The sequence below is a fragment of the Rhyacophila brunnea genome, unplaced genomic scaffold (assembly GCF_057557595.1).
Source record: "Rhyacophila brunnea isolate RB1 unplaced genomic scaffold, BYU_Rbru_1.0 scaffold_23, whole genome shotgun sequence".
Lineage (NCBI taxonomy): Eukaryota > Metazoa > Arthropoda > Insecta > Trichoptera > Rhyacophilidae > Rhyacophila > Rhyacophila brunnea.
This window is the reverse complement of record NW_028232893.1, coordinates 16,712,886-16,740,026: the sequence shown is the minus strand read 5'-3', so window position 1 is coordinate 16,740,026 and position 27,141 is coordinate 16,712,886. Positions and strand designations below refer to the sequence as shown.

Here is a 27,141-nt window from a genome sequence, read left to right as displayed (position 1 = left end):
AGTATAAAAAAATCATTTGGCATAGAAGGATACCAAAATATATCGTGCATACAGTGAAACTATCATATTATTATTATAGTGTTGTACTATTGTGGACTCGGATATATCATAAAGAGGTGAGATACTTACTGATGCTTAGTTTTTTTTTGTAAAACTTTTCGTAAAGGGTGTTGAAAATGGCTCAGAACCAGTGATGGTTTTAGAGACACGTAGACTTGAGGTCAGGTTCGTTGTGGGTGCAAAAAACTGATATGTTCAAGAACGATTTTCAATGGGACTGATTGTGACAAAAATGTTATTTAAGTGTTTTTTTTTTAATTTTATCTACCTTATTGAAAACTAATTTTAGTGTGCACAGTGTTTATTTATTTGAGAATACTAAACATTGTGGACATAACAAATCTAAATTCAAGACGTACACAACATGAGATTTACATTATAGCAAATATTACCCTTATAAGAGAGAAGAAGAGAATATAGAATATAATAATAATAATAACAGAAAAACAAATTAAATCAAAACATACTTAAGTACAATTTAATACAAAAATAATTACAAGATAAAAAGAACTTTTTTATACAACGTTTTAAATTTTATGTTGAATCATATAAACTTGACTTGAGTAGCTTAAAACTAACATTATGAAAACGTGTTTTTAATTTTTATGGATACAGAATTTTTAATTTAAGCTGATGATACACGATGGTTATCGTTGTAAAGTGCGTAAGCATAAAGCATTGGTTTCTCATACCAATTGTTACGAGTTCGATTACCGTTGAGGTCACAAGTACCTTATGATTTTTTCAAGCTAAATTAGTTATATGATTGCTTCACTACTGCAATAAAATTGATAATGTCTGTTGTGATGTTCGTTGAAAATTGATAAGATAGTATTTTTTCCTAATTATTCAAATGTCATTATAGAAATACGTAACTACAATTAATAATGAAGTAAATTATTATGAATGATTTCATTTATAAACACGGCAAAGCCCGTTGACAGCATTCAAGATATACAGTTTAAAAAAAAGATAGCTGCTTATTATAACATCCGTAGCTAAGAGCCAGTATATCGTATGTCAAAAAATATCACATTAAAACAAACTCAATTTAAGATTGTTTACATGTAGATTTATAGATGATGAGTGGTGGAGTGATAAGTGAAACGGTAAATACTTTTCAACTGTATGTGGAACGAAATTACGGCCACGTTGTCATTTGGAGAGCGATAGCCGAGGTGTCTGCACGTTGATTCGATTTGTCATGGGGTCGGATGAAAATATTCATAAATCGTGTAAAGTTGACTAAAAAACTTTACGTATGTGTTTAAAAAAGAAAACATGTCAATGAATATACTATTATTATTACGAATATAATATTAAACATAAAATAAAAAGGACACATGTTGAATTTTTATGACAAATTATATTTCGTTCGCCTCGCGTCATTTGCACCCGCGACCCGCAATCCGCGCATCGCCTAGTCACGATATTTTTAGACCATGCCTCAGCTGAGGTGTAGCCTTTATCTGCCAATGAATAAGACACAGAGCAACTATACTGAGCCTTCTTATTAATTAAAATAAAAAAAGGTAATGGTTAAAAATTAGAATAATTTCCTACTCACAAGAAATACATTTCGAGATCTAGAATTAGTAAACAAGTTTGTTTATCTAGAATCAAACATTATTAAGAAAGAAATAAGATAGCGTCTAAAGATTGCAAAAATGCAATCACACGACTTACTTATATGGAGGGATCGCGGAATCTTAATTGGTATGAAAATATGTTTCCCTTTTTGAGAACGGATGTCTTGGAAATAGTATATTAGTGTCCAATGCTTTATACATCTTGGACAGAGCACATTGCAAATCAATAAATCAGCTAGAAACTTGAGGTGCGATAATTATTAATGATAAGCCGTCAGCAATATGTCTGATAGGAAATTTGGAGTTTTTTGAACATATTATTTGGCGTGGACCAGATAACCTGAAGAGACTGGCGGTTTTGTGTAGCCTTCGGGAAATGCTAAGCAGAGGAAGAGAATTGGTGTGGTTTTTTGAGGATAGCTTTCAACATATTCTGAGAGAATTAGAAGACAGTGGCGACTGGGGAGTCTTGGCCATAATGACGCTATCTGGATGGTCATGATTGAACGAATGTGAACCGACCGGTTTCTAAAATTTATGAGTTTCAGGTGTCTATTATAAATATACTCAAAAAGTGAATTGGTTTTAAAAATACAATATTTTTAATTTATATCTACTCGTTTTCTGCAAAATTGTACATACAGCATGTTGGTTTTGAGATATAGATATTAAACCAAGGCATTTTTTTTACAAAATATAATAATGATTGTGACCACTTATTTTATCCATGTCTGATTTAGAATTACCTACTTTAATCATTTTATCGGGTCTGCCATGAATATTAAATTTATTTAAAAAAAAAAAACAAATACTATTTAATTTTTTGGCAATGAATGTTTTAAAATTATTTCAATGGCAATATAATGATCGATCGAAGTTTATGTAGGTATGTAACTTAATTATCAACGAATTAAAAAAAATAATTATATCATATACCTACGTTAGTTTTTTATATTAATTTCCGGTATATACGAGTATCATTATATTCTCTATAGACACAATAATAAATATTTTCAAAAAAAGAAAACCAAAAAAGGTATATAATTTTTCTGAATGTCTAATAAATTAGTATTCCGCGATTTCTAAAACCTGTTTATTAATTAAGCATGACTAATACATAGATAACTGATCGTTATTCAATTATTTTATTATAGTTTTTTTTAAATTAATATTAGGTAGCTATATTTGTATAACTATGGAGTTCAAATGAGTGTTTCCACTTTAATGTTTCGCCAAGAAATAATTAAGTAATTTAATTCGATCATTATTTTTACTTCTTCTTTTGGTACCGTCTTTTATCGATGATTGGCGCAACTTGCAATACACCTACATATCCTGGTCTAAGCATATCAGATCTCAAGCGTCTGTGACATTGACCCACTTTCGGAGGTTGCATAGCCTAGAGTATCATACTTATATGGCCAAAGTATACCAATTTTCTACGTTTGCCAATAGCATTTTATCCTATTGACTCGTCTTAATCTGTGCAGGACATAATATTAAATACAAATACATCTAAAAAGCTTCTAGCTTTCATATCATCCGTTAATTTAATGCCCATGCTTTGAAGCTGTAAACCAGTATAGGTGCGATGTAGCATCTGATCGCTCTCCATAAAGTGTCCATTGCTAATGTCTTGATTGCAAAAGAGATGTTTAATTTCTTCAAAAGTGCTTTTTACCATCTATATAGTGATCTTAATCTATTGTAAATAGTTCCATTATATAGTTAAGCGCGTATAATTTTCATATTAAAATTTTAACAATTATTTAAAGTTTATTTTTGACTTAAAATAAAAAATATTTTTAACGTTTTCAGATACATATTTATTAATTAACACAGTTGAAATTGTAAATTATCAAAAAAAGGTCTCAAATTTCAAGCTTCGCATTTTTCCGCTAGATGTTTCTGGTAGGTAAAGACATCGCCTTAAGGGGAAGAGGCACGCCAGCAGAGAACCTAGCGGAAAAATACGAAGCTTGCAATTTGAGATTTTTTTTGATAATTTACAATTTCAACTGTACTAATTAATATATATATATATATATCTGAAAACATTAAAAAGATTTTTATTTATTTTTTAATTTAAATATAAACTGGCAATTTAAAAAAATGTAATAAAATGTGAATTCGTTGCATGGTCAAATCTTATTATTACATTTTATTTTATGGCCATATTTATTATTAAAATTTAGTTTATTAAGTGTTAGATTTTCTGTCGTTTAGAGTTTTGACTAATTCATCGTTTTAATATTTTTTATATATATTTTAAAAAACATCGATTTTTATAAAAATATAAATGTGTATAACTTGAAATCCTTATTATTTATATCAAATCGAGCTTCAATATTGGGACCATGCCTAAAATAATATTTGATATAAATAAAAAGGATTTTAGGAAGTTATACACATTTATATTTTTATAAAAATCGATGTTTTTTTTAAATATATATAAAAAATATTAAAACGATGAATTAGTCAAAAATCTAAACGACAGAAAATCTAACACTTAATAAACTAAATTTGAATAATAAATATGACCATAAAATATAATGTAATAATAAGATTTGACCCTGCAACGAATACACATTTTATTAAATTTTTTTACAATTACTTACCAGTTTATCTTTAAATTAAAAAATAAATAAAAAATATTTTTAGTGTTTTCAGATACATATTTATAAATTACTACAGTTTAAATTGTAAATTATCAAAAAAAAATCTCAAATTGCAAGCTTCGTATTTTTCCGTTAGGTGCCTCTTTTCGCCTCTGATAGTATAAGCATCCCCCTTAAGCGCTTGCCTATAATATCGTGGGTCCCAAGTTCGAATCCTGTGCCTGGCAAGTACACATATTGAATTCAATTTGTGTATGAGTTAGATTATGTACCTAATAGGCTGAGCAAGTGGCTGACATACATTTCTCGTAAAAATCAAATCTGTTAATGCAAACCTCTACTCTGTGGAGGCCTATAAATAATATGATCTTATTAGGATTGGACATTGTCGAATAATAATATATAAAAATAATTATCATTTAATACCTTTTGTAATTGTCAGGACCTCAATTAAAAATATGTACTTTAAAATAAACAATACAATATAATGCTCAATATAATAAAAATCAAAATACTAGTTTACATTGAGTTACTCTGTAATCAAAAATATATACGCCTAAATTTATTCGCTTTAGGCCAGTGGTTTCTAAATTTCATGCCTCTCTTTCAAAAAATCAACATTTGGCGCCTCCCCCCTATTTATTTCAATCAATAATATAGATACCCTTTTAAATAGTCGACAATGTACTAATACAAAAATTAAAAAAAAAAAACAAAAATAAACAAGGATTTACTACTTATATTATATTCATTTTTAATTTAATTTGTTTTTCATGCGACGAATGTGCTTGTTTATTGACACACTCAATTTCAATAGTACTTAAGGGGGGACATGCTCGTCGAAGGTCAAAATTGAGTTTTTATTGTATATTCAAACCATGATCCTGGACACTCCTTAAACGTTGTAGATGATCTATTTATATAATTTTGAAGCCTTATTATCCTTTATAGTTATTTTAAACATTTGATGACTGCATGAAGTATTTTTGTTACATAAAATAGTATTCTTTTAAACCTCTCGCTCTAATGTTTTAGAATATAGTCATATTTCGGTACATAACTGTGCAGTGGTGTTAAGATTTTTTACATTTATTAATTTTTAAACGCATTTATAAAACCATTAGCATAATTTATTACGAGATAATTTTTGTAAAATATTCACGATAAAAAATTATATTGATAATCTCTGTGATCCCAAATTTGACAAGAATTAGGCATTTTATTATTCAAAAAATTGGCAAGATAAACACATTTGAAGATGATTCTAAAGATATTTATTATAAGCTATGTCTTTGACCATTCAAGTGTGATAAACATTTTATGAACAATGATTGCTTTATAATAATTATTTACCTAAGAATAAGGTAGTGTTTTTTTGAAATACGCCATTTCTTTTGTCATTCCCTAGTGGTTAAGCTACAACATACGGCCGTAGTCATAAATTGAAAAACTATAATTAAAGTAGGGAGTAAAATGATATTAACGCGCGTGTTTGAACATGTACCGTTTAAAAAAAAATAAAAAAAAATTCGGTTAAGTACATGTTCAAACACGCGCGTTAACATAATTTTACTCCCTACTTTAATTATAGTTTGTCATTTTATGGCTACGGCCGTATGTTGTAGCTTAACCACTAGGGAATGACAAAAGAAATGGCGTATTTCAAAAAAACACTACCTTATTCTTAGGTCAATAATTATTATAAAGCAATCATTATTCATAAAATGTTTATCACACTTGTATGGTCAAAAACATAGCTTATAAAAAGTATCTTTAGATTTATCTTCAAATGTGTTAATCTTGCCGATTTTTTGAATATTAAAATGCCTAATTCTTGTCAAATTTGGGATCACAGAGATTATCAAAATAATTTTTTATCGTGAATATTTTACAAAAATTATCTCGTAATAAATTATACTAATGGTTTTATGAATGCGTTTAAAAATTAATAAATGTAAAAAATCTTAACACCACTGCACAGTTCTGTACCGAAATATTACTATATTCTAAAACATTAGAGCGAGAGGTTTAAAAGAATACTATTTTATGTAACAAAAATACTTTATGCAGTCATTAAATGTTTAAAATAACTATAAAAGATAATAAGGCTTCAAAATTATATAAATAGATTATCTACAACGTTTAAGGAGTGTCCAGGATCATGGTTTGAAAATACAATAAAAACTCAATTTTGACCTTCGACGAGCATGTCCCCCCTTAATCTAAATTCATCATCGTTCATTAACAAATGGATTCTATCATGGGCCCCACATCCTGAAGCGGGTCTCCAGGTCAGGATCTTTCATCCAAATATTTAATTTTTATTATTTTTACTATTAATAAAATAATATAAAAAGTGTATTAGCAAACTAACCAAGAACTCGGCAAATAGATTTTTGTTTGCTTCCATATATCTGTCGTAGAAATCATTTAAAAGTAGACATTTGAACATGAACATTTGATGACTGCATCAAGTATTTTTATTACATAAAATAGTATTCTTTTAAACCTCTCGCTATAATTTTTTAAATATAGTCATATTTCAGTACATGCATGTGTAGAGGTGTTAAGTTTTTTTACGTTTATTAATTTTTAAACACATTTATAAAACCATTAGTATAATTTATGTCGAAATTATTATTGCGAAATATTTAAGATAAAAAATTATATTGATAATCTCTGTGATCCCAAATTTGACAAGAATTAGGCATTTTATTATTCAAAAAATTGGCAAGATTAAATCATTTGAAGATAATTATAAAGATACTAATTATAAGCTATGTCTTTGACCATTCAACTATGATAAACATCCTACGAATAATGATTACTTTATAATAATTATTGACCTAAGAATAAGGTTGTGTTTTTTTGAAATACGCCATTTCTTTTGGCATTCCCCAGTGGTTAAGCTACAACATACGGCCGTAAAAATTATGTTAAAAATCGAAGAAAATACGCATGGCTATGTCGCCATTATTTTTTAAATTTATTTGTAAAACTCTTTTGTATTTTTTTAATAGGATTTTTTTTTCTCTTCAAAATAAAGCATTGGCGTGCCATGCAAAATCATTTCGCGTGCCATAGGTTCACCATCCCTGGTCTACGGTCTAGATTATTTAGCAGACATCTAATTATTTTGAGAAATAAATTTTCAAGTTTTGTCTTATTTTTTACGATTGGTTCCACTTGTTGAAAAATATGCATAATTGAGTCACGCGTTTAACATTTAGATTCTTGGATTATTTTTTGTTCAAATTGTTATTATACTACATACGTTAACAAAGAGAACTGGTGTTTAGGATTATAAAATACGTTTTTTTGTTTTTATTTGACAAACAAAATATTGTTTCAATATTTTTGTTTTCGTTTTATAACAATCACGCCATCCGACAAACTACTAACATACCTACATAATATTTCATACCATTTACATAATTAAGATATCTAAAACTATAATGTTTGAAACTTTGTCGGTTGTTTTTATCGTAGCAGATTTGTGGGTTTCCACCATGTGTCCATCTTTCTTCTTTACTCGACGTTTCGTGCTCGTTGCCTCTGGCCTCTGCAACGAGCCCGAAACGCCGAGTAAAGAAGGAAGAAGGAAACACGGTGGAAATCCAAAAATCTACTACGAGATCATTTGGAATTTATTACCAAAACACCTAAATTAGTGTCAATTAATCGTTATAATTTTTAAAAACCACCAATTTAATATTATTTATGAAAAATGATAATTATATATTAGCTAATTATATAAACATATGCTATAAACTAATAAATACAGGGAACACATAATTAAAGGAAACTGAAATACCTAAAATGTGTGGAGTAACAGGTAACCAATCTCGAGTGTGGACAAAATAATATGGGATAAACTTATACACGTTTCAAGAATACGTCATTCTAAGCTTGTCCTTCGTTCTGACAACTGTTCTAAGTTTATGTACTAACGATAATTTAATATTGGTGTATTTGAAGGTTGCAATACATACCATTGCACGGCTATAATATGTATTTCATTTTCGTAAGACACTCACATATTCAAAATCCTGCTTCAAAAGGAAGTGTACTGAATTCTGTTTATTTATCAGTTCTGTGGATAAGCCCCTTTTTGAAGTAACTAGGTATCTATATCATTTTGAATAATCTATTTCATTGTAAATTATGTTTTTAAACATTTTTTTTCTATGATTTTAGTGCGTTAAAAATATTATAGATTGTTTGCAATTATATACGGAATATTATGTACCTACGTATTTTTGTCAGATTATAATCATAATACTAATGTGTGTCATTAAATTTATCGTTTATTTAAAATAAATGCCTACTGTTATGAATGCATATATAATTAAATAAATATTTGTTATATTATGTAATAAAACACATTTAATGACACACGTGCGAGTTCAAGGTTTCAGTTAAAATTAACATAACATTATTTTTCTTTTGAGTGTGTATAAACATTAGTTAATCTATCATTAGGCACTAATTCATAGTACGCTGGCCTAAATCTAAGCTAACTGACATTGAATAACCAGCCGATATTCAATGCCATCTCGTTTAGGTTAGGAACATCTTTAAAAGATATTATTACACGTCACTTGTCTTAAAATATTGTCGACGAAAGTAGAAGTACTAGTCGTAGTATATCGAATCTTTTGGATATGTCTAGTAAGTGATATAATATAATATTTGCTATCGTGTATTGTGGACATAAAAATGTATTATAGGAAGTTTGTTGCGCACTTCAAACAATTATGTTGAATACGAATAGTTGAGTTGGAGATGAATACACTGATATTGATGTAGTGAAACAATTTCATAAAAATATACTCCACAGGCTTTGAAAAAAATCACAGTAACCTCACCGGGAATCAAACCTGGAGCGGGGATAAAGTACAAGTACCATGTACACTAGACTACGTGGTTGCCATTATTGATGTAGTTACGAAATAAAAAAATATGCGTGCATCTATAATAATTATTTTTTAGCAACGTGGTTTTTGTAAAATAATCAAAAAACGATCACCTGCCTAAAGCTTTAATTTTTTACTACTGTCTTGCGTATTATGTGGAAGTGTTATTTTACAATTATTATTAATATATAAGTCTTCTAAAACTATCCAATAAATATTTTACATGCTTTGAAAAATGTTATCTATTATTTTAAGGAACTACTACAGCATTATTGTTTATTATATAACATAATGCACGTACAATTTAATTAATGATACGAATGTAAACAACGCTATGTTTTGTTAATCTGTCATTGACTTAATATAGATAATGTAATTTCAAAGATAAGCCTAAAATGGCTTAATTCTATGAAAAATGTGAAATAATTATATACAAAAAGATATGTACATAGTTGTGAAAAGTTAAGATTCACCTTAATTCAATATAATAGATAATTGTAATATTAATAAAATGAAGTGTTTATTTGGTACGGGTTTTACATTCCGCGCATTGAAATCTCTAATACCTATCTGTTTAGTTTTTGCATCAAGGCTTCCACTACTTAGAGAAGCGTTTCAAGATTACTTATGTATATATTATATATTGTTGTTTAAATGACAAAAAATACTAAGTATTTACATGTTCTGTCACATTTTGTTACTTAGTTTTTTTAAGCTATGTTGACGGAAATGATAGCGTTCTAATTATTTTTCTTGAAACATAAATAATTACAAGGTAAAAAAAACTTTTTATATACAACGTTTTTAAATTTTCTATTTAATTGTTATGCTCAAACTTGTAATTGATATGAAGTAAATAAAAAAATAACAAACAAACAAATATAGAATACTGAAATGTCATTTTGATTTCCATAGTAAGGCACGTATATATTAATAATTAAGTTGCTAGGACCTGTAGTTGCTGAAATAACTTTCCATACAAAACAGAATTAACTGAAAATGAAAGATGGCTAACAGTATTAAAAAATACATTGGCATCGTGATCTGATAAATTCTGAAAGTTTCAAATGTCTGGCTAGTCGGGAAGTTAGTTAAAAATCGATTGCAAGATTAGTACTGGACAAACAAGAATACGAGCTAATAAAAACGATGTAAAATAACGAAAAAAACTCCGATTAGTTTCGATTGAGTAGAGAAAACAATATTATTTAACACCCAATACGATATCACGCAGTCTAGATACGCACATGCGTCTTTCCAAGAATCGTGGACAGATTTAAGTTTTACAAAACTATGCAAATAACATAACTTACTGATCATTCAAGATTATGAGTCAATCAAACAAAAAAAAATGATTGACCTAGATTACGAATTGCAATTCGTCATTAATAGTATGTTGTAATTCGATACATGTTATGTAAAGCCTAATCTAGATCAAAACGTAAGCATGAGCAGTAACGGCTCGTGGATAAGATATTTGGGGGTGCTGGAGTCGATTAAAAATAAAAATAAATGTTTATATGGATTATATTTTACCATAACATCAAAATTTAATATAAATCATTAATTATATTAATATTTAAAATAAAGAACTTTGCATAAATTGCTTGCAGAAATAAATTTTAACAATGTTAATAAATCATTATAGCTATATTTGCGTCACGACACAGAAATGGAGAAATATTGAAATCGGACTGTCTGGTCCGCAGTACCGATTAGGCTTCTATTTGCGAGCGCCGCTGCCCGCGCCCTCCTTTGCCGACTCTAAAATATTCTATTGAAATCGGTACTGAGCAAAATCAAGTAGGTACCTACCGCGGTGTATGCTAATACTATTGGACATTGAATGTATCGATGCGCTTGCGAGCTGATTACACGGTTAATAATATTGATATTTTCATATAATATACATAAATTTATGTACATTGTATGATTAATTACATTTGTCTCAATTTGTTTGGGGGTGCTACAGTACACGGTACAGTGCATATGGACGAGCCGCCACTGAGCATAGGTAAATACAAATACATAGGCACTTCTGTCATGAAAATATATTAAATTTTAATGATCGAAAACGTATGCTAATGTTTAGAAAGAAATGTGTAGTTTTGATACTACAGGTTGTATTGAATGTTCAAAATTCATTGAACTAATGTTTCTTGGTATGGACTACAATTTATAAAATGAATTATTATTCATTTTTATCTCACTTTATGTCAAGTTTTTTGATGGTAAATTATCATACAAATCATTAAAGGCACGTGGTTTAAATAAACGATTTTAGAAACCAGTTGTATGACCAATTTTGTATGACATACACGCAAGGACGAAGTGTGCGAAAAATAAAATGACTTCATACGAAATAAATTTTAGTCTGCTCTTTATAGATTAGTTTGCCAAAATCATTATATATTTTTTTATTCTTTCACAATAAACAAATAAATACAGATGACAGTGATCAATAATTATTCTTCTATCGGTCAATTTTGCAATATTTTGCGATATTTTTAAAGAAAATTATTAAAATATAACCTATTAAAACAAGAGCAATTTATTCATACTCTTTTTGTCTGCAGGGTTATTCAAAATAAATAAAAAATAACACGGATATCACATAAACAAGGCGATTATCTACAATAATTCTAATGTGATGCATTTTGAATCATGTAAGAAGTGTTAATTATGTTACTCAACAACATTTGACAGACTGTCATGGTAGGCCGTGTTAAAAAAATGTCATGCCTGACAGTTAACTTCCTGGGATAATTAAATCCCTAAATACAATATACCTAATATCATATTGATCACATTTTTTTATTGATTTGAGAGTTAAGTAATATGTTAGAATAGCCCTGTAATAATGTCTATAACCTTTGCTGCTAAAAGAACCAATTTTATATTTAGATACTGTACGACTTATAATGACGGTATGTTATTATAATAAGTACTATTTTGTTTGGGACATAAAAAAAATAAGAATATGGATTATTGGCTCCAATTTATTTTATGTTATCAATATTATCAGTTTGTGTCTGTTTTAGGAGACACACACACGATTGGTAAAAAGCGGTCGTTTCTTTTTTTTATTGAAAACCGATTAGCAAAAAGATGACCACAGGTAGTAGTCTGCCATTTCCATGTTATAATATTATGATTTCTTACAAACATCATACACTGAATATTCCATAGAAAAACTATTATAATATTTTTATACACGCGATATTAGTAAAAATGAATTTGCAGTCAAGATGCAGAAGAAAAAATAATTATAAGCCTACATAGTATCTTACTGTCCTTCAAATTTGGTTGCCTTAGATTGTTTGAATATGTATTTAGGATAGAAAGTCACGTATGATAATATTATACCACCGACATTAATGGGAAGCCGCAGACAAAAAAAACGTCGTCGTTGACGTAGTACAGATGGAAGACAAAGGTAGTGTTGGATTGGATTTAAATAACTTGGGAGTCCAAAACTTGAATTGTCATTCTAGAGTCTAAGATCTATGTTTTGTTTTAGCGCCAGAAGCAATCGAATGTTATAAAATAATAATTGCGTATTAACCACTTTAGTTACCGGTAAAATATGGCGCGTAATAATAAATTTTATTTACGGGCGTCTGTATTTTTTTTTGTAATAATCCTTGAATAAAGGTAATTGAATCAGTACAGTTTATATAGTCGTTCATAAATGTATCACGATTAAAAAAAATGTACCTCCTCCAACTCCGATCGTCATAAATGTCTATATCCCCTGTCTAAATTAGGATACATTTTAACCCCCCCCCCCTTACTACAGCATTATGTAATTTTACAGAATAATTTATCATATTATATCAAACCTTATGTCATATCAAACCTGACGTTATATATTGAAGACTACCTCTGTAATGATCACCATATAACAGGAAAATGTACATTTATTAATTAGTAATATTTACAAAAAAATATATCGTCACCTCAGTACTATAACTAGATAACTTGATTTTTATTGTTTTTGAGTTAACTATTGAATATGATTATGCATTTTTTTCTCTACAAAATAATACAACTAGATAAGTTAGAAATTAATGGGAACTGTATTAATATTGTGTTTTAAAATATTAGATAAATTTTAAAACATAAATACATTCTGGTTGGGCCATTTACGTTCCCATTCCACTCCGTATCTCCTCACCCACCTCCTAATCCCCAGTGTCATTGTCACCAGACAATCAATAAGCAATTACGGGTGATGAGAGACGGTGTTACAAAGAACATTCAGTTGCATCTCGATAGCGGGTGTGAGCGGGCTTCTAATCGCTTTCCGTCGCTTAAATGATTGACCTATTCGGAATATATCATCATCATTCATATACCCTCACATATAATCCATAAAAATGTGCCACAAAGTACGTGAGTGTACAAACCGGGTGTCCCAAAACAACAATACCGCGCGAGCGAAAGTTGAAACCAGACCACGGAGCCATCATACATCATCACAAAGGTCAATTTCTGGCATTCTGTTCCATCGCCCCCACCCCAAGATCCGACCTCCTCATCTTCCCACAAAATAATTAAAGTTCACTTAAAGAGCTCAACCACATTCAATAAATAAAATATTATATTATCAACAATATTTCCGCATACAATTAAACATTATTTAATTGTTTCCAATCAAACAAGTTCAGTTTTCCATTTTTATTTTAATAATAATTTTAGCCTAGATTTATTTTAATCAAGTAAAGTTTAAAATTTATTTTCCCAACACGGACAATGAAAAATCCTGGGATTAAAATTTAGAATTGTTTATTTATGTCTATGGTCAATGTTCTGTAAGGTTTTTTATTGTTGATATCGATCGACCTTGTTTTGCGGTTTGTATACTTACCCCAGTAATAAGTTAAATTTAAAAAAAGGTAAAAATCGTTGGTGTATCATAATTTGGTTTATATCTATTTACAATGATCGCAGACAATATTTACGTATAATTATTTTTTGTTATACTTAATTCATTTTGTAGTATAGTTGTAATGTATTGACACCTTTTTTATCTAGACCCAACATTTAAAAATAATTCCTCTTCTTTACTGGCTTGAAGGTTGCAACTTAGTGGACCGTGAAGGCATTTCTGTATTTTTAAATGTACTTGCTTATAATTTATCTCAGGTCAAGGATTTTCAATGAATTGGAAGCCAGACTGGAATTTAAAACAGAATAAATTTAGATGGAAAAAAAATGCTTTGTCAAAATTCTATATTTGCCTATGTATTTTCCGAAACATAATTAATAGGCACGCGGTGTAAATAACAACACTATCATTTTGTATTAAGTGTCCTTGATAACTATTTTAGAAATCGGGAACTTCAGCTATTTCTTCTTCCAAAGTGCAGAACCAACCTCCGATTGATAATATGAATTATTGAGCAGTGACTATGTTCGCTTAGAATATTGATTTATTCCACTTGCGTGAGAATTAATTATGGTAGACGTTGTTTTATAAATCATTAAAGTATGGTTAAAGATTACCCAATAAGACAAGGTAACTTAGCTACTATGAAACGCTGAAAAGCTGCATAATTCGGCCATATTTTACGCAAATATGATTTACTCCGATAATACATAATACACATAAAGATATATGGCAACATAAACGTAGGTAGAAAAAGATTCTTTTGGCTATATAACCTCCGTAAGTGGTTCTGTGACCAAGATGTTGGGGATTCCATTCCACTGTCGCAGGATAGGGAGGTGTATTGAAAGTTTTTTTTCCAAATTTCGATAGAAGACCTGCTCCCATGTGTACTGTCCACTATGAATGTTATACGCATTTTATCTAATTGGGACAAATTTAATTAATAGTTTATGTTTAATAAAATAATGTTACATTCCCTAATCATGTGAATTTTTCATTGAACAAAAAAAGGGTCTACTTAGTTCATTCGATAAACATCCATGTATTTTTTATTATGTTTCTGTTAACTATCTTATTGTCCTGTTTTTTAGATAAATAATATTCTTAATTCTTTCGACCATGTCCGATCCTAATATGATCATATGGGCCTCCACAGAGTAGAGGTTTGTATTGACAGATTTTGTTTTTTACGAGAAATGGTTTTCAGCCACTTGGTCAACCTATTAGGTCCATACCCTGACACCCACAAATTGGAAAACAATATGTGTAGTTGCCAGACCCAGGATTCGAACCAGGGAACCACGGCGTTATAGTCCAATGCTTAAGCCGCGCGGCCACCGTGGGTATATTGTTAATACTGTTACTTTATCCACCGTTTTTTGTCATGCCTATGTTGTGAATGATTTCAATTTATAATAAGTAAAATGTAAAATAAATAAATTTTAATTTATATATATTGGAGAGTTTTTTTTTCCAAAAACGTGTTTAGCAATCATACAACTCAGCATTAAATGAGTGACACACTTTGATATGTACGTTTTGTTGTCAAAACACAACAATAGAGCGATAATCACCATTTCCTCAATCATAACTAAATCAGTAGGGTCTGTTATGAATTTCATTATTGCGATAATATCTCTTGTAATATAATGTGCACTGTATTTATATAAATTCGAAGGACAATGCATGCATCCTCACTCAATCTTCGAGTCCGTCACGAGTATTTCACTCAACATAGACAACCGACGTTCCACTCGATTAAAGAATTAATTTCATTAATTTAATCACTCTCTTAATCACGCCGATCTCACCAGTACACCATTACTCGCTATTATTATAATCTCACGCTGTCATATTTATCATCTGTATTCTTGTATTCACAACTTTATCACACATATTAACACACCTCATCGTCCCTAAATATGTTAAGGGGTTGTTTATTTCACAGTGCTAATGGTTTTAAAATCGTAAATGAGCCCATATTAATAATATACGAGTATTTTAATAATTATGTAGATATCGGTGGTCATTTAAATTCATCTTTCTTAACCAACCATTTCAAAAATCATGTGATATGCTAATCATTATCGATGAATCATTATATAAAATAAATCACTACAACATTCTTTGACGAGTTTTGGAACAGTTAAGAGGTTTATATTGTAGACTGGGTCATCATTTTTTCTGGTTTTTTTTAGTTACACAATGAATTGACCTTCTTAACAGATGTTGCTCTCTCAGATCGATTCCTTTACACATTTATTGACGTATTCGGTGGTTAAGATCTTTATGAAATCTTTCCTCAGGCTTGATACTCTAATTAAATATTATTCATATATTTTCTTTTATTTTATTCTATGTAGTACAAGATAATATTCCCTTCAAAATGTTATTTGACATCCAGAAAAATCTTTTAAACACTAATGATGAAAGACTTCAAGCTCTGAGAGGTTATTACAAAATATCTCCAGAGATGGCGGAAGCATGTAAAGATCGTGTGAGGGATTGGTACAAAAATCAACCACATTTACCAAAAGTTCTGGGTGAGTTTTCTTTATACAACAGAAAAATATTATTAGATTGTTTGAAGAACCGAGAGATGAGATAAATATTGTTTCTACATGTACCTATTTTTTGTGTTAATATATTTATACACAACAATGCCGTAGAAGGTTACATACTGTAACCCTAAAATTTGGCAGAGAATTGCCGTTATTTTTCTGCGCACGTCGAATTGAAATTTAAGACCCTGGCATAAAAATGACAAATGTCCAATTTTTTTTATTTTCATTTTATTGAATTTCCCTATTCCCTGTGTATGATTACATACTATATACAAGTTGCTCAAATCATCTTTCAAAAATATGCTGCTTTTCTAAAAACCACAATAATCCGGGATTTTTTAAATGAAAATAGCAAAGTACCGGTAGTTGTACACTTCACCAGGCGGCGTTAGTATACATTCCATAATTATTATTATTAGTAAGTGTATGAACTGTCAAATCATCTTTGATTCGTTCAATCATTGCTTTTTTATAAAGTTCGTTTACGATTGTTTTTTTTATTATATCATGGATATGAGAGTATACAGACATCTGAAATGCATCGAATGAGAAAAAATAATAAAACTAAACCAACAGTAATAAAAATTGCCATCTACATACTATCTATCAGAGGGCACACATTTTTAAAAATGACAAAGGTCCAAAAATTATATAAAAACAGAAAATGTCGCATTAGCAATGTAACTGAAATAAATTTAATATTTCTTCACACCCATATTATTAGTGCATGATTCTTCATTGTCAAATTAATAAAAATGATTTTTACAACTAAGATATTATATTTTTATTCTCTCCTGAAAAATATGTGTTTTTTTTTGTAATATTCGTTGTTTTTATGCCAATGTCTTCAATAATAATTGTAACCAAAAAAAGTAAATACTTAGTTAATAATATCTTTCTTCAGTACAGATAATCATCTTGACATATCTGACCAAAATCAAAATATATAAATATTAGTTTAACAACGTTAAAACTAATTTAATTAAATAATTATACGATTTTGGTAATTGTGCCACAAATGCCTTTTTCTGTCGGCCCAGATGCTTTTCGATCCAATAATTAATTGTTAATTTAAAATTTGAAATTTTCATACATTTTGATGGATCATTTTCACAAACTAAGATAACATTAGGTGATATTAGGTTGGGGTAGATTAGGTTAGGTTTGGTTTGGTCTAAAAAGAAAGTTATAAAATCTCATGCGGGCATTAACGGTACATTTAATGCAATTTAAGTAATGCTTTGTACTTACATTTTAACAGTTTACTAATGAAGATTTTTTTTTTCAAGAGGAAAATTACATGAAACGGCATTTATCACTTTTAAAATATGACGTTGAAAAAACCAAAAAAAAGATGGACGCACTGTTCACGGCTAGAGCATTAATACCGGATTGTTTCGGCGACCGCGACCCTTGGAGTGATCGAATTTCAAAAGCACTGGAGTCTATCGACATGGTTACGATGCCCACCCTTACAGATGACCACTGCAGAGTTTGTGTTTTAAAGTTTGTACCTATTTACATTACTTCTAGTTAGTAGTGATATCAAATAATATAAAATACAATATGACGTACTAGATTGTATTTATATTTTTTTCCAAAAGAGTGTTGAGTTATATTAAATCAAAATGACATGCATAGACCAAAATTTAATGATAGCTGTCAGATACTTAATTAACGCAATCATTACTGTTGCCAGTGTAAAAAAAATATTTTCCCGGTACTTAATAGTTATAAAATATATTTATTTACTTTATTAACTAAACTAATAAATTAAAAAATTAACATTCAAAAGCTTTTATTAATTTAATCGATACTTTAGTAGTAATTAATTAATTCAATTGACGCATTATGAATACAGTATGACACTAGACCTGATTCGTATATTTTTTTATTCATTGCAAGATGTTTGTATATTATTAACACATGACCTGTTTTCACGGTAGTTCTTAAGTGTCACTATTGTTGCTAATATAATAATATTTACGTATTTGCGTATATAATTGATATTTAAAATATTGTTTCTGTCGTAAATAATTAAATGACATTCAAAAATAGTTACTACGAGTATTTAAATTCTGCTTAAAAAATGATAGATTTCAGATTTTAAAGTTTTCATCGGGCACATAACAAGTAGTGCAGTTTTTATAGACATGTTTACTAGGGTTACCGGACAAAACAGAACATAACAAAACAGAACAGCCAGGGGAAAAATGAAACATTAATTTTTGTGAAACCTATTTAGGTTAGGTTAGGTTAGATCATTATTTCGTTGTACCTAGTCACCCAATCATTTTGAACATATTATATTGATTAAGATGAGATATCCTAAGCTTGCCGGCAACACTATATTATAATATACTGTACAGCAACATTGTATATAATTTTATTAATTATAATGTATTGAAAATCTATGCTATTAAAAATCTATCACATAAAAGAGATATGACAATTTTATTTCTATATTAAATTTATATTTTTCCTGAAAGGTCATAGTTATATTTATCGTTGTTCTGTTTTGTCACTGTTCTATTTTGTCATGTTCAGTTTTGTCATTTTCTGTTTTGTCATGTTCTGTTTTATCATGTACTGTTTTGTAATTGTTTTGTTTTGTCATGGAAACGTATACTAGATGTGATAGCAATGAAAGCTGTGATGAATGGACTCATGGCGTCATTTGTAAACGTTTTAAAACAGGATTCAGAGTATTCCCCGTGAATGCATTTGATGAGAGAAATTTTGTTGTTCGTGAGTCGAATATTCTAATCAATCAGTTCGAGAACATGAAATGTAATTTACGCGTGCTGTATGTAAGTCACTCAATTCATATCACTAAATAATTGTCTATGCTATAGCGTTGAAGTTAACCAGATGATAAACGGGTAAATAGTGAATAATGAATAAGGTCATTCTATGCAACTCGGCCTTAGACTTAATCTCATCATAAATATGTTTTAATTGAACTTAGAATAAAAAATAATATAATATATTATATGAACGTTGTTAATATAACTTACATTATTATTATTAATCTCATGTTATTTTATTACAGGCTTAACATCAAGAATAATGAAGTATTCGACCTGACCATGTCATTTGTATGTACTTTCATGTTAGCAGATATTCGACTACATGTGGATAATACCCGTGCTGATATATACGTATGTGATATAGGAAATCTGACATTCAATCAAATAAAGCAAATACATTTACCAACGCTAAAGAGAATATTATTTATACTGCAGGTGAGAAAAATAGAATATGTAATGGTCATTCTACATGAGTAGGTGAAACACCGCGGACTAATGAATACTAGGGTTTTCAATCCCGGGATCTCGAACTATTTTCGATACCTATGAATCCCGGGATTGGTGAACATAATCCCAAAACTTCCGGGATTGATTTTTTTAATCAATTTTTATGGAAAATAAAAATATAGCCGAAAAATAATAAAAAAATAGAAGAATAACATATAACTACATTAGAAATAAACTGAGTTTGAATGAAGTTTGATTTATTACCATGGACCAATCCCGGGATCGTTAAATTGTAATCCCGAAATCCCGGAATCAAAAATTTGGTTCGGGATTGGATTCCCTACTGAATACCAACCGCCTTTGAATTGTGTAAACTATACGTGAGCATCAAAACGTTGGTAATTTGAGTGCGCACACTACAACTTATCATGTATGATGTAATGACAGTGCGCGACGCCTCTTGACGCGTTTCGACCGCTTTAAATGTTCGTGTAGACAGGATAATTTATTATTAATCAATGGTTATGTTTGTTAGAGCCTCCGGTAGCTAGTAACCCACGGCGATTCTCCTGCTCGGTCCAAATCAAGTTGTAATCGGTTGAATATCAATTATTAGTGATTGATGTTGATAGGCAACGAACTGAAAGATGATTATAAAAAAACAATATTTATTTATCTTATATATTAAACATGTCCAACTTCTACTATCTAATATTAAAACGCGGCAGTGTTTTAAGATCCTTTCATTGTCGCTCCTTAACTTAAATAAACGTATATTTAGCTAAAGACACTAATGCGTTAATATTATTCATTCATTATTAAGTACAAAGAAATACTATACTTTCTATTCGTGGCGAAAAAGATAGATTTTGGTCTTTTTCGGGCACTTATAATTAAACCATTATTTTACTATGCAAAGAACCTACTGCGCGACTGTTAATTAAACTAGTGCTTTTTAAACTTTTTCATACCACGGATTCCTTAATATGAAAAAAATAATCCTGTCAAGCTTACAAAAACATACACCTTCAAATCTTACTTGTATTGCATTTATTTCTTATGATCCACTCAATTTGAGATATAATTTAACGATTGTAAAGGCTTCAGACTTTTGGTTTGACTGTTTTATTGGTGTTTGTTTCCAGAGTTGCATTGGGACTCCTATACAAAGTATACACATCATCAACGCACCCACGGTGGCAGAGTTAGCACTGGGTGTAGTAAAAACTGCACTGAAGAAAAAAGTGGCTGACAGATTTACGATTCATTCGACGATGGAGAGCTTTTGTAAAGTTTTTCCAATGAAGTTTCTACCGCAAGATATGGGAGGAAACGTGCCTTACACTCTGAATGAAATTTCAGGTAAGAAAAATAAACCTTTTTTTAAGTAATAAACTGTCAAATTTTAATAAGTTTTTGGATGATAAATAAACAAGTGCCAAACTGTCAAAAGTTGGCAAGTTGATAATTTGGGTATTTAGAGCAAATAACGGATTGTGTGTCTATGTATCAAATATCTACGCTAGAAAATTCTTAGAAATTAAGGCCATTTGATAATATTATATAACATGCACAAAAAGCACAAATAAATGAGCAATATGTCTGGTTTATAGGGCATATCAAACCTTCAAATTGCAATTACTCCATAACATGATTTTGAGACTTACAAACATTTGGCAGTAACACCACAATATTACGAAAAAAGCAAATTATTTTATAGTATATGAAGAAGACTATTTATGTATACCATATGGCAGAACACACTAACTGGAAAATACTAGTTTTGAGTAATTTGACTTTGAAGCTGTTAAAATGTTTGAAATGGTCTATCATGTGAGTTTATTAAGTAATCGTAAAAAGAATGACTTTAAAATAAAGACTGTTTATTTATTAAGAAGATTTCCAGACGGTAATGTTTGAAATAAGGAACATTTTGATATAACTAACTCAATATGTCATTTTTTCGAATTAGTGTCTTCTGCCAGAACATTGACGATATATTTTATTTAATCAATAATTTATTTCATTGAAATGTGTGATTTTTTTTCATTACTGTACCTACTCGCAATACTGATTTCAAAAGTAATATTTTTAAAATGGCTATAATAACTAACTAATTAACAAAAGTAATATTTTTAAAACGATAATAATAGATTGAAAAGTCAGTTAGGTAACTCGACTTTTTAAAATATTTGTTACAAATATTCTTATTCTATTACTTTTTGTTAAATTTTACCAAAAATTATTTAACCTTATCACTGCCAGCCAATTTTTACTAGGCACTAATTGTAGGCCAGCTATTTTCGGAATAAAATAAATCCTATAAAAAATATAAAATAGGAACGGAACGATGAATATTTGTGAAAACTTACCAACACAAAATGTTTATCGAGTTTTTCGTGAATATTTTCACACTAAAATGATAAATATTGTTTGGCAAATATACACAGTATGTTTATTCAAAAGTGATGACGTTTACAAGAAACCGCGAGTTAATTCGTCCGTGGCACGATCAGGTACAGATTTTTACATGAATGATGATAATATTAAAATATAATATGACTTATGCCTAATTCTAACTTTGTCACCACTTTAGGGTAGTAATACCCGATATATAATAATATGATAACCTTTAAATAATGCAAGGTAGATGTTTGCAAACCAAGACTCGGCGGAAGAATGCATATCCAATGACTTGCGATCAACTTACTATTTATTGACATAATGTAACAATTGATTAATACGCTGATTGTAGGTAAAATTAATATCCTGGCGTTTGCTGACAAGGTTTGGGCTGTTGATGTAACTTCTATATTTTTTTTCGAAATAGAAATTATAATCATATAAACAGATGATGGTAGTGGAAATTGGATAATTAATAATGTGAATAATCGTGACGTGTGCACTAGAAGATCTACTGTATGGTATCATTATACTGTATTTATTTATCTCAAGTCGGCTTATATTTGACCATGTTTTTCTTAGCTCGTACTCTTGTTTGTCCGGTGGTTGTTTATCCAGCACAAATCTTGCTATCGATTTTTAACTAACTTCCCGACTAGCTAGACATTTGAAACTATTAGAATATATCAGAACACGATGCCAATGCAATATCTTAATACTTTTAGCCATCTTTAAGTAGAATTGAACTCATTTTCAGTTAATTCTGTTTTGTATGAAAAGTTATTTTGGAAAAAATCCGCAATCCAATCCACTATTATTGGTTGCTAGGGGTCTGGGGTCCTAGTAACTAAATTATTAATTATTATTAATCAATATTATTTCTATCAAGTACAATTTTTTTTGATCGTGTAAGCTAGTCAAGTTAAGAGGACGTTTTACAGAATTGGCCTTGAGAATTGAAAATATGATTTTTTAACATGTGGTCCATAATATCTGGTCTACTAGTTAATATAAAAAGGTCGCGTAAAAGTTGTTTGTGTCAATAAATTTGCTCTATGACTGATCAGACTCATATTTCACATTTATTTCATCAGGGCTGTCGAAGACATAAATCATAAATAATTATAATTTTAAATTTTTATTTATAATATGTATTATTTAAGTTTTGTGCATCTAATGCCGGGTCCACACTGGCAACAAGTTAAGTTGCTGGCAACCTCGTTAGATTTTACGATAATTATGATGATTATCGTAAAATTTCTTAAGCAATTATGGTAAGTATCGTAAAATTTAATGACGTTGCCAGCAACTTGTTGCCAGTGTGGAAATGGCTTAATATCCACTGTGGTTCACGTAGTGGCATGGACCTGGGGTTAACTAATTCAGGAAGTCAACACCCATGCTAGAATTTTTTCCAGTTTTGGTTGCATTATACCTATTCCAAAACTCTTCTTTAAAACTCGTTTCCGATTTTATAAATGGAAATTTCTCGGTGTACATAGTAAACAAACCTACGAATAAAAAAAGACAAGAAGGAACATACTGATTCATCGCAGTAAAATCTGGCAATCAAATTCGCCATTTTGAAAAGCGAGGATTTTGCGTAAACAAATATCACGTGGTCTGTACGTGTGCGGCAAACTTCGAATGTGTTTGTAATTTTGTGTATTTTATGTTTGTGTATCACGCATTGTCGGCCATATTTGCCGGCCTTTCTGATTGCCGTGATTTGTACACATCTTCCTTCCTGTCTTTTTTTATTCGTAGAAACAAACAGTATTTTTTATTAGTTATATGAAGTTGGCATTGAATTTGTTATAAAATAATACACAATTAAAAGATTTTGAAATAGAAAAAAACACATTTCCAAGCTTTCAGCCGTGCTCACTCATGCATGTCATTCGTCATTTAGATAAGTATATACACATTTTGATGTTATCTTTGCAAAGTGCGAATGTAATGTTTTCAAATAATTGATATGGATTAATTATACCATCGTATTATTTTCTCGAAATCATAAACATACTATAATAGTATTTGAGTATCAACCTATGTTCAATTTGAATTGGGTTATAATACTAATATACCCGTATATATATCAATAGTATGTTTGCTATAAAATCCACCCAAGTTATCAGTACGTACTTGCACAGGTTTGATTAAAAACTATGATGAAATTAACATTCAAAAAATATTAATGCTTAATATTATTTTGACAGCCCTGTTTTCTGATCAGCTTCATCTCGCAGGTGTTCATAAAATAATAATAATGCTCCGCGCGGCAGACAATATCAGTAATAATAATAATGTTTCTTGAAATAAAATCTCCGATGATTAGTGATTTTTGCGAAAAGATCGATTTAAATTAACGTAGTTACGACGCCGAGGTCCTTTTCATACTGAATTATATTTGAATGTTGAGCTCTTCAGCGGCCCCTTAAGTTTATATGATTCAACAGAAAATTGAAAAATGTTGTTTATAAAAAGTAATTATTTTAATGCAACACAGCCAAACTTGTTTATAAATCGTACACTAAATATTTAAAAAGGCACAATAAAAATACGTTTAATTAAAACACACCGCACTTTTTGACTGCTAACCGATCAGTCAGTCAAATATACTGATAAACTTGTTTCATTGTAGTGAATCTTAGGCTTGCGTTTCAGTTTATTCCATCTTACTTTAGTTTTAACTCACTAAGATTTGAAAAAACTTCTTTTATAACAATTACATATTATTATGAGTTTAATTAAAATTATGCGTTAATGGTTTTGTTTCAATTATCTTAATTATATATACTTAATTCAATCACACTCACAACTTTTATTCGTTGATTCTAGCACAATGGGAGAAGGCGATAAAGACTCCAGAAATGAGAAAGTGGTTCATGGAATTGGACACAAAGAAATCCGATGAATCCAAGAGACTTAAGAAGAGAGACTTCCTGCCTGATGACATGGTCGGCGTGAGGGGTACATTCCGAAAATTGGATCTTGATTGAAACAATATTTTTTCTTGTGAATTGTGATCTGTTAATTTGTTAGATATCATTTAAAAAATCGATAGCAATAACATAATATCAACACCAGGTAGGTCTTGGCTTCCTTTGAGAACTCTTTTCATCTGTTCCTATATAGTGACCGATTTATAGTTCAGTACTTAGGTACTAAGAGTACATGATAGTCATTGATTGCTTAAATCAGTCAACGAATTTTTTGGCTTACCTACCTTTTCTTCTTTATTTTATTGAAATCGGCATAGGTTTTTTTAATTATACTATAAAAAAATCCTTATACATTATTTTCTATTATGACAATTTGAAATCATTTGACCAATTCATGAAACATGGTTAGGTTGATAAATTCGCGCAATTGCCTCCAAGATTTTTAGGAACGCAATGGCTGCCATTTTTGTATTGTTCATTATGATTATTTACTCTTGAGTGCAATTACAAACGCGGTTACACAAAGTTTACCAAACTTTTCTAATAAATAATACCGTCAAAGTGTAGTATTATTAGCCGGTTCTCCTGTTCGTCTACTCATTGTGACGGATTGTTTTTAATATGCCCTGAAAATTAATAAATAAATATAAAAGCAGTGGCATGAAGTTATCTGCAAATGAAGCTGCAATGTAATGTTACTTGTAGCCAACCTAATCAGAGGTCGATTCAATGTTTTTTTATTCAATTTCATTTAATTAGGCTCCATCTCCTAAAAATAAGGGTGTTTTCAACATCTTTGATATGTGCCTATATTAATTAGTTAGACTATACATATTTACATTTTGATTAGTTGATACAAATTTTATACTATTACATAGAAAATTAGCAAGCTTTTATAAAAATCTATCTTTTACAAGAAGATATTCTTGGTAAATAACATATAATTATTTCTTTAAAAACATATTATGATATTTTATGATAAGCTCCTACAAATATGAATATAAAAGCATTATCGAAATGTTAAAAATCAACCAAGTAGTATTTAGATTTTAACTATGTACCTACCAATTTTATTAAAAATTGAATAGATTGGAAAAATAAAAATTATCTATTTTATGCAAATGTAATATATAGTGTGGCAAATGGTAGACACAAATATATATATTTCAGTATTCTTTGATAATTTCTTTGTTTTATTGGAAATACTATATGAAAATCATTTTTACATTTACCGACGACAAAAAACTGTATCTAATGATGTGTTTTTTTATACATTTAAATTTCATGCCATCATTATCATTCTTATTTGTTAGTAAATATAACGCGAGAACATTTTATACAATCAGAAATAAACATTATTTAAATTCATTAAAGTTAGTTTCTTTCAACTACAATTTATACTACTTAAACTATGTCGACAATGTTTTATTGAGGGGCTTAAAATATAATGTGTGTGCTTGATTGACCAATTTAGGTCACTTTAAAGTTAATGACAATTATTTAAAAAAAAGTCGAAATGATTATTTTCAATAATTTGTCGTAAAAAATGGTAGCGTTTTCGAAAGACACATTATTTTAGTACATTATATCATGATAAAAATATATTGATATTTCTTGGTGTTCATAATTAATATTTTATGATTTTTAGCTCTCTTCTTTTCAGCAAGCCAATATGGAATATTTTACCTTATCATTGTTTATTTTTTTACATAATTGATAGGTGTAGCTATTAATTTGGTAACATTTCTCATTGGCTAATTTCATTAATTCCCAACACGTTACTTAGTTCCATTGTCTACGAGTAATGGTATTTTAATATTTACTATGGCTTTTTAGAAACACCTCAATTATACAAAATATTAAAAAAAGGTTTTTATATCTGATTCTTCTCAGGT

The 27,141-nt window shown here is 29.4% G+C and overlaps 1 protein-coding gene across 1 annotated transcript; it reads left to right on the top strand.

Moving 5' to 3' along the window:
* Window positions 1–27,141, top strand: LOC147069594 (alpha-tocopherol transfer protein-like). Its single transcript, XM_085950147.1, has 6 exons — window positions 1–116; window positions 16,441–16,620; window positions 17,931–18,147; window positions 19,694–19,886; window positions 21,044–21,260; window positions 25,143–27,141. The coding sequence occupies exons 2-6, from the start codon at window positions 16,464–16,466 to the stop codon at window positions 25,301–25,303; spliced, it is 945 nt and encodes a 314-aa protein (XP_085806273.1). The 5' UTR covers window positions 1–116; window positions 16,441–16,463; the 3' UTR covers window positions 25,304–27,141.

What these genes read in the sequence shown, in the direction of transcription:
- LOC147069594 (XM_085950147.1), top strand. Translation starts at nt 16,464, where the DNA reads ATGTTATTTGACATCCAGAAAAATCTTTTAAACACTAATGATGAAAGA. An exon ending in ACATTTACCAAAAGTTCTGG is followed by an intron (nt 16,621 to 17,930) that starts GTGAGTTTTCTT and finishes TTTTTTTTCAAG; the next exon opens with AGGAAAATTACATGAAACGG. An exon ending in CACTCTGAATGAAATTTCAG is followed by an intron (nt 21,261 to 25,142) that starts GTAAGAAAAATA and finishes CGTTGATTCTAG; the next exon opens with CACAATGGGAGAAGGCGATA.